Source organism: Otolemur garnettii, unplaced genomic scaffold (assembly GCF_000181295.1).
Source record: "Otolemur garnettii isolate 467f Iridium unplaced genomic scaffold, OtoGar3 scaffold00148, whole genome shotgun sequence".
Classification (NCBI taxonomy): Eukaryota; Metazoa; Chordata; class Mammalia; order Primates; family Galagidae; genus Otolemur; species Otolemur garnettii.
This window is the reverse complement of record NW_003852543.1, coordinates 328,532-338,111: the sequence shown is the minus strand read 5'-3', so window position 1 is coordinate 338,111 and position 9,580 is coordinate 328,532. Positions and strand designations below refer to the sequence as shown.

At 50.6% G+C, this 9,580-nt stretch overlaps 1 protein-coding gene across 1 annotated transcript in view; it reads right to left on the bottom strand.

Annotated features, from left to right (window-relative positions):
- Positions 1-3,373: 3,373 nt before the first annotated feature.
- Positions 3,374-9,580, bottom strand: part of PAX8 (paired box 8) — a 31,175-nt gene continuing 24,968 nt past the window's right edge. The window contains exons 9-10 of the mRNA XM_023518815.1: positions 6,286-6,372; positions 3,374-4,584 (exon numbers count right to left, since the gene is read on the bottom strand). Of these exons, the coding sequence (XP_023374583.1) occupies positions 6,286-6,372 (87 nt within the window). The 3' untranslated portion in view covers positions 3,374-4,584. The remainder of the gene's footprint in view (positions 4,585-6,285; positions 6,373-9,580) is intronic.

The window sequence follows — 9,580 nt, the reverse complement described above, 5'->3', positions numbered from 1 at the left end:
CCAGAAGCTCTTCTCAAACATTCCCTTTCTCCCTCATTCAGAGCCCTGGAGGCACGAAGGTCTCTGGAAGGGAGGGGGAAAGGAATAATTGTTTTGGAGGCAGCAGAAGAGGAGAGGAATCAAACTAAAAGAAGTGAACAAAAGAAGGCGAAAGAGGTGAGAGAGAAACATGATCTTTGTGGGACTGCAGGTTCTTCCACTGAAATCACAGCCATCACTGCTCTGTCATTCCACATCGGAAGGTAACAACCTGGGACAGAGGAGCGAGCCATGGCTGCCCTGTAGAAGATGGAGATGCTTCATGATCCTAAAGGTTGGGGAGTGGTGAGCCCTAAGGGGAGATTTAGGGCCACAGATAGAGGGGGATAGAGGGATCAGCATGGCACAGCTTGGCCTGGCCCCTGCGCTCCTCTGTCCAGGGCTATTTGCCAAGGTGGGAGCATGTGGCTGTGCCCTAACTGTCTAAGTAACTTCTGTCCCTCTCTACCCAGTGAAAGGTGTCTGAAGTCTCTGCAGAAGCCTGGCCACAGCCTTAAAATAAAATACAGAGTAGACCTCAGATAAAGGGTCTCTCTGCTGATTAGTTGAATGACCTTGAAAAAGTCAAGTCACCTCTTGGTCTCAGTTTCCCCAAGTGCAAAGTAAAATGGGATCAATATTCAGAATCTGAGAAGCAAATGCAGGTAATTTGTAATCAGAAAGAAACTAAGCCTGTTTGAAGGCTGTTTATAGCTTCCGAGACTGACATGGGTGAGGCAAGGAGGGGACTGGGAGGAGCCACCATCCTCACCTAGACCTTTCTAGCCTCCTGTTCCTCATCTGCCCCTGATTGACACGGCTATTGCTGAAGCACATGCTGACCATGGGCACTGAGGTCTCCAGTGCCCCTCCTCCTATGGCTACCCCCAAGGGGCAAAGACAATGGAATTGTTTTAAAGATGTATGTTGGCATGGATGGGAGGAGGGGTGTGTGTGTGTGTGTCAGGTGACAGCAGGGAGGATGATGAGGGCAGGTGGTGTGGCGAGACCTTAGCAAGGGTCTAAACCTTTCTAGTCTCCTATTCCCCATCTGGAGACTGTGGCCACTAACTCCTCCTGCCTGAGGTTGTCTCGAGGGTTGCGTACGTGTGCCTAGCACACAAGGGGCAGAAAATACGTGTCTTGGTAACAAATCACATGGCAAAAATATTGGAGAAGAGCGAGAAGGTGGGAAGAGAAAAGGGGCTGGAAATAGTTCTGGCTGTGGAGACACCCCACTCCCCCATCCCCACACCCGAAGCTACAGGGTAGGGACCAGAGGTTCCAGCAGTTCTGCCCATCTGGTGGGCCCTAGGCCAGGTTTGAGCTGCTCCCTTTTCCAACAAGAAACCCACCACCCTGCCAGGGCTTTTTTCTGTAAGCCCCTAACATGCTGGGCTGGGCTGGCTGTTCCAGAGGAGGAGGGGTGAAGATGATGGACCAGGGAGAGCTGCCTGGAAAGCTAAGGTAGTCTCTCTGCACAGGTAGTGAAATGGATTCTTCCCAGTGCAGTGTGTATGGGGGGGGACCTTGATGCCTTGGAAATGTCTCAGGCCATGCCTCATCTCCAGTTCTCCTGCCAACACCTGCATCTCTCACCTCCTGGTCACATGCGGCCAGGTGAAAGTGCACTGCCAGCTCAGGCTTAGTAGCCTACCTGGCCTTGTCCTCAGAATCTTTCTTTGTCACACCCCCTTCCTGTGCCACTCTGCCTTCTCCCAACAATACCCCCAAAGCTGGAGTACTTCAGATCATCTTTCTCTTGCTCAATATACAAATGACTATATTTTCTGAGCCTCAAAGGGAGACTTTCAGCTTGATCATGGATAGAATATCCAGGTAGGTACTAACCAGGATCCATTGCCCTTGGGCCACAGCTCACAGTTACCAAAGTCTCCTGCTCTGAGTTGTGTCCTAGGATGCCCATGAGACATCTTAAAGAAAAGAAGGTGAGTTTGGTACCATGGTCATCATAGAAAAGGCCCAGCCCAAGTCCCCTTGGTTGTTGTGAGGTAGAAAGGGCCTGCAACTGTATTCCCAGGGTGATTCTGGCTGCAAACACAAAGGATGGCTGGGCAGACTTCTGAGATGTCATGCATTTCCAAGTTTTTCTGGGGTAGGGGTTCACTGTGGCTCCAGATCCTGGTGGGGGTGGTCTTAGAGCCTCACAAACCCAGAGTTTGGGATCATGAAGAGACTTGGATACAATGGATTCAGAGTCCTGCTGCTGAGGGAAGTCCTGCCACTGAAAAACCAGCCTCATCTTGATCCTCTCAGATCCTGGGCTTGGATCTTCTTCATGGAAGGACTCCCCCAGGGTCAATGATTCTCATGCCATGTTTAGGAGTACCCCAGCTTCTCCTTTGGGAAGCCTAAGAATTATGAGTCCTGTTTCTTGGTGCCTCAGACTTGGAGTTCCTGGCCCCCCACACCCTGTTCAATCCCAGAGTTCTCTGTCCAGCTGCCCACATTGACCTGGACATCCAGGCTGCAGCCCTTCACCCCTTATTCCACTTGTGTCCCACATAGCAGGGTTCCATACAGCACACAGGCTCCTGTGGGCCAGGCACCCTGCTGAGGGCAGAGTCCCTGCTGTCACATCGTATCTCACAAACTTCTTGGAGGTAGCTGTCCTAAGTCTCTGCAGTTTCCCTCACCAGCTCTGGGCCCCTCTACATTTTGGATTTCCAGCATTCAGGTCAAATTTTGGGTACCAAACCATAGGAAATTAGATCCTCAGTGGCCGTTCCAGAAACTCCCTTGGGCTAGAATGCTCTAACATCCCTGATGAGGGTTCTGTGAAGTAGGGCAAATGTGCAGGACTTAGAGTAAGAGGACTACCACGGGCAAACAATTTCATTATTTCCTAAGCCTCAGTTTCCTAATCTGCAAAATGGGGCTAATTCCAATGTAAGTTACATGAAGCTCTCCACACTGCCTGGCACACAAGACAACCCATTCCTCTCATCTCTCCTTTCCCACTGCAAGAGCCACCAGAGCTGTTTATGTGGCCTCCACTTTACAGCTATCCCTGGATCCTTCACCAACCTACCCACTGATTCTCTGGTTTCCTGTTAGTAACAACACAACCACCTGTGTGGAGTCTCTGATTGGCCTGGCATTGTGCCATCCTCAGACTTCAGTATTAAAGAACTCAAAAACTAGGCCAAGTGATGTACCAAGCACTAAACATCTATTAAGGGCAGGAGGAGGATGCCAAGTCAAGTCTCTGGAACACTAGATAGTTCCTTCCAACCCACAGTACCAAAGTAAGTTTGTAGGCTGCTTAGCTCTGAGCTCAGGAGAAAGCCCAGCCCTGAGTATCTCCTTTCCCAGCCAACCTCAAAGCCTGAGATGAAGAGTAATGGTTTATTGAGTCATGTGACAATGTGGGTTGTCTTTAAAAAAGAAAGAAGCATCAAGGAGAGAAGCCCAACATGGTAGGGAGACAATTCACTCAGAGGCCAAAGTCTGGGGGGTGGAAAGAGGGAAGTTTGACCCAAACAGAGTTTCATTTACAGTATATACAGTCAGGCCTTGCGGGCAGGAGCTGCGGGGAGCCAGAGAGGGAACCTCCACTGCTGGCTTCAGGGGGTTGCCTGGGAGTCTCTTCAGTAGCTGGTAGGCTTGAGCTGCAGGAAACACGCTTGGCTTGGCTTGGCTTGGCTTGGCAGGAGCTCTCGGGAAGGGGAAGTGGGTCCCCTGAAATTGTGCCTGGTTCTGCCTGGGGCAGATCTGCACCTCACCTCTGAGGGGCCAGGGCTCTTTGGAATGTCTGTCTCAAGTCACTTGAGGCTGGCCTGGCTGTTGGCAGCTGCCAAAGGGATGACCCACTTGTAGAAGAACCTGGGGTGGTGCTCACACATCATAGCAGTAGGCAAAGGAAGGTCAGCTGACAGCTGGGAGTTTTTGATTGACTCATCCCAGCCCTTGGCAAGGAGGACGGCCAGAACCTTGGGTTTGGAGCTAGCAGAGCTGAGGGAGGTGACTCCAGGGTGGCTGGTGGGGAGAGCTTCGGTTCCAGGCTGTGACTTGTGGGCTGGAAGGAAGCGCTTACACTCCATAACTTCTAGAGCAGTACTGACCACAGGGCCTCGGAGGTACCCACCCTGTGCACACCTTGGGCCCAGGTGAGGGCCAGTCACTATGCCCTCAATCCCCCCTCCTGAAGGGTTCCCTCTTCTCTCCTTTGCGATTCCAACTGGGGGCCTCATTTCTTCTCCAATTTTGTCTTTTTCAGAATGGGATGGTTCTCTTTCCCTGGGACTCCTGCCCCTCGTTAGGGAGTCTTGGAGGACAGTTTGACCTTTTCCAAGGTCATCCTGTCTTTCACGGTTCATTAAATTAACCACACAGGGAGTGAGCTGCGATTGCTGGACTTGTGGTTATTTTTCATGTAATAAATAAAGATTCCTTTGTGTGACTCTCTGGGGCCTGTCCCAGGCTGAGTCCTCCTGTTGCTCGGTTGTTCCCTCTGTCCCCATGGCAACTACAGATGGTCAAAGGCCGTGGCGGTGGTGGGCGGCGCGTTCGGCCTTGATGTGGAACTGTAATAATATGGGGAACCTGGACACGTTTAAAAAAATAACAACAACACTGCCGGTCAGAAGGGGAAATTGCACCACAGCCTTCCCCGCATCTGCTGACCTTTAAGACAACACAAGTTAATCATTCATCCCTCTGGCCTATCTGATCATCAAAGATTAACTCCTCTCCAGTCCTATTTCCTCCTCTGGCCTCACCTTTGAGTTTCTGGCCAGAATGAGAATAGTTGCTTCTTGTCCCTTCCCCCTAAGGCAGCTCTGACCCTCCACACCCTGGTTGTAGGGAAAGGGCAGGAGGCAGCAGGTGCATGTGGAACCCCAAAGAGCCAAACACACTGGGGGGGATATTCTGGGGGGTTTCCCCAGGCTTGCCCAAACAGTGCCAGGACAGAGAATCTTCCCCTTAAAACATCAGGGGATTAGGCTCCAAGTGGACTGAAGGGCCTTCAGAGACTCTCCGCACACTTGCAGGGTGGACAGCCTGGGAGCTCAGCAGGAAGGCTCCTGACCCCAGTGTGTCTCACAGCCCTCATCCTTTCTGGGGGGCAAGAGTGAAAGAAAGGTGGCTTGGTGTTGACCTCTTTGGGCAAGCAGAGCTCTGGTCATCCGCTTTCCCAGTTATTTCTGGAACACCAGGAGCTAAAAGGAGGAAAGGGGGTCTTGGGGACTGGATGGTCCTGCCAGACTGGGACCCTACAAAGTTGGCCACCCTTGGGCCACTGCTTCTCTCTGGCTCAGATTTGCTCTGACATCCCTATGGCCACCACTCAAGAAGGCTCTAGTGGTATCCCTCCAGTCTCCTTCTGTGGGGCTTGCTTTGTTAAAAAACTTCTCTTCCCATCCTAGGGTCTCAGGGCCAGAGAGGAGGGAAGGGCAGCCTAGAAGCTCCATGAATCTCTCTCTGGACCTCAACCCTGAAAGTTGTCTGCTTCTCACACCAAATATGGGGAATGTGGTAGAACAAAGGGTGACTGTCTAAGGATTTTGGTGCTGAATCATGATTATTTGTGAGCCACTTAGATAGTTAATGTGTGTGGGGGGAGAGGCAACGAGGTGGCATTCCTTTTTTTTCTTTTTTTTTTTTTAAGACAGAGTCTCACTATGTTGCCCTGGGTAGAGTGCTATGGCATCATAGCTCACAGCAACCTCAGACTCTTGGGCTCAAGAAATTCTCTTGCCTCAGCCTCCCAAGTAGCTGGGACTACAAGTGTCTACCACAATGCACTGCCTGTAGTTGTCACTGTTGTTTGGCAGGCCCAGGCCAGATTCGAACCCACCAGCTCCAGTGTATATGGCTGGCACCCTAGCAGCTGAGCTACAGATGCTGAACCCCAGGTGGCATTCTTAAAAAAATTAGTTTCTAGGAAGGAGGACAGCCACTTGCTGGTGTCTGCCACTGTTGCACTGTAAGCCCCCAGAGGCAGGAGGTCCTGTCTTAGGCTTTTTTCCAATCCACCCCTGACCTTGGCCTCAAGTCCTGAACTCTGAATCTTAGACAAAACAAAGATCCCATAGACATGGCCTTGGAGAGCACGAGGAAAACTGATGCCAGGAAGTCTCTGGCCTTCTGCCCTTTATCCCCAAACCACCAGGCATGCTGCCCTCCCGTTACCTTTTTGATTACAAACAACACCCACCTCCCAGGCCCTCCATGTAACCTGGGGCCCCTATGCACCCCACTCCAACCCACCCAGCAGAAGGTCTGGCAGCCCCAGGGACTTACTCAGCAAGCTGGAGTTGGGGAAGCGCCAGGCCTCCCCGTAGGAGGAGTAGGGGGTGTGGCCGTAGGCATTGCCAGAGTACTCGCTTCCTGTTGGAGGCACATAGGGGAGAGAGGCCTGTGAGGTGGACAGCACCCATGTGTTGCTGGGGTGTGGGGAGGTCTGCAGAGCTGGCAGTGGGCAAGCTCTGGGGATGGCAAGTGTGGACAGCTGGAGCCAGGATGGGGGTAGCCAGCCAGGACCGCCGCCTTGGTCTGGGATCATTTGGAGCAGTATCCTTTCCTGTAGATATGGGAGGCACTGCCTTAACACACTGCAGCCCTCCCAGGAGGCCCAGGAGATAGATGTTATGATTATCTGCATTTTCCAGATGAAGAAAATGAGGCTCTGGTATCTGCAGGAACTGGCACAGCTGGAGGGTTTGGTGAAGTTTGGAAACTGTGGTATGACTCTAGGGCCCAAGGTCTAACTGCTGCTCCTGCTGCTGCCTGGACCTTCTGCAGAGGGCCCTTTCCCAAGGTGGAGGGTGTAGCAAGGTGAGGCGGTTAGTGGTCAGAGGGAATCAGTATATATGAACTTTTGAGCCTCCCTAGGCATAAATGTGCTGAGTGTGTGTCTAGTGGGAGTGAGGGGAGGTGCTAAGGATTAAGGTGGTGGGAGGAAGGAGGGCCCTGGAGGGCCCCACCTCTTTAGGAAGTTGTGTCTGGGGAATTGCTCTGAGAAGCTTGTTGTTCCATCACAGGTCCACCACTTTAAGCAAACTCAGTGCATGAATTTATATAAAGTAAATTAGATCACCTCCTCTGTCATTCTTGACTTTTACAAAGGAATTATTTACCAAAGAAATTACTTAGGAATGAATTCCCTTACAGAATAACAACAAAGTCACAATAACCACCTTGGTATAGCATCTACCATTGGTAAAGTACTTTCTTACACATGACACCTCTTTATTCTCACAACCATCCTATGAAGTACTCACCCATACCAATTTATTAGCAGAGGAAATTGGAGGGCAGCATGATTAGGCAGTTTGCTTAAGAATCACACTATTGGTAAATGGTGGGGTAGAACTCCACCTTAGGGCTCTTGACTATAAATTCTAGATAGTCTCTTTATTCATTTATGAGACAGTTCAGTTGACAAAGGTTCCTGCCAGCCCTGAGATCCAATGAATGTTCACACAGTCTTTCAGAGGAGACTCCAGGTTTTCTGAGGGGGAGGACTGAAATTCCCTGGCTCTGGAGCCAGCCTGTCTGGAGTCAAATCCCTGCTCCCCACTTCCAGGCTGTGTAACTTTGCACAGGTCACTTAGCCTCTCTGAATCTTTTATTTATTTATTTTTTTGAGACAGTCTCACTGTGTTGCCCTACGTGATGTTCTGTGGCATCACAGCTCACAGCAACTTCAAAATCTTGGGCTTAAGCGATTCTCTTGCCTTAGCCTCGCAAGTAGCTGGGACTACAGGCATCTGCCACAATGCCTGGCTATTTTTTTGTTGCAGTTGTCATTGTTGTTTAGTTGTCCTGGGCTGGGTTTGAACCCACCAGCATGGCTGGTGCCTTACCCACTGAGCTATAAGTAGCTGAATCTTGTTTTCATCTGTAAAATGAGGCAAATTATTGTTTCTATACCATGGGGTTTGGAAAGAATTAAGCAAGATAATACACATTAAATGCTTAGCACCTTGTGTGGAGTATAAGAAGCACTCTATAAAGCAGGGGGCCTCAAACTTTTTAAACAGGGGATCAGTTCACTGTCCCTCAGACCGTTGGAGGGCCGGACTGTGGGCCCCAGGACAAGTCGGCTGCTAAGCAGGACAGGCAGTTGCGGCAAAAACACCCGGTGGGCCGGATAAATGTCCTAGGTGGGCCACATGTGGCCAGTGGGCCATAGTTTGAGGACGCCTGCTATAAAGGTTAGCTTTTATTGTTTTCTTATTAAATAGGTGCTGTCATCCAGCCAGTCTTCTAGCCAGTCTTAAGGCCTGGGTTTCTGTCAGTGGGACAGCTCTCTTGCCAGAGGAGGGTTGCACAGGAGGGATGGAAGTGAGGAGGAGGAATGTGAAGCAGAGAAAGGCTCCCAGATCATCCCCATAGGTAGGGAGCCAGTGACAGTACACAGTTAAGAACACACTAATCCCCTTAGGAGCAGGCACTAAGTCTAACACAGACAAGGCTAACAACACATGTAAAAGAAGGAAGAGTGGAAAGGAAAGAAAGCAAACAAAAGTAAAAAGAAAGAAAGAAAAACCATGAAATGATCTAATCCAACCATCTAGTTAACACATGAAGAAGCTAAAACCCAGAGAGAGAAAGATATCTGTCCACAGCCACATGCTCGATGAGAGCCTGAACTAGAATTCTGGTGCCTTGTTCCCACCAGTGCTCTCTCAGACCTCACCATACGAATTGTCCCTCTGTAGCCCAGATCTCACGGGTTCAGTGTTCCCTTGCAAGACACAGGTTCTACAATGGCTACACAGTAAGGACCCCAGATCTTTACCCCACCCTATCCAGTGCCAAACATTGCAAGCTCTAATGGGCGAGGAAGAGAGGCGGAAAACACAATGTGTTTGTCCCCTCATTTTGTCACTCATCCATGCGTTCACTCACTCACCCACTTATTTATTTATTTAACACCCACTTCCTGAGCAGCCATCTGCCTCAGCCACATGGAGGATGGAGTAGGGGATGGGGCTTGGGAGGTGGTACAGTCCTGGGTGTGGCATCTTTCCACCACAAGATCTGTCACTCTGCCTGCCCATGCCACAAGAAATGTCCCCATGCTTATGGAAGGCCACCCTGGCAGTGGGCAAGCTCTGGGGATAGCAAGGGGGGACAGCTGGAGCCAGGGCAGGGATAGCTCCCCCTTGGTCTTGCTTCATCAGCCTCTCTCTTTTAAGTCCATCACTCCCTTCAGCCTGCAGATACACTCTGCTATCTTCTACCACCATGCCCCTCACTAGCTACCAGCCTCTTTCTCTGCCCGATGCTCCCTGCTTTCCCATCTCGCTTCTTCCACTCAGGCCAATGCCAGTCCCCTCGAATCCCCACAGCCTCTAACCCAACATCCCTCTATGGTCATTTCTATGTCCACAATTTCCTCTAGCTCATCACTCCAGCTCACCACTCCGTTTGTGCCCCTGGTTTGATGATAGCCTATGTCATGAGTCACTATTTTTCCTACCCACTCTCCTTGCTTGTTCCTTCTTAGTGAAAGCTCTAAGTGATGGTGAAGAACCCCAGGCTTGGACAGTGAGCCTTCTGTGAATCTCCATCCACATTCTCTTTCTAG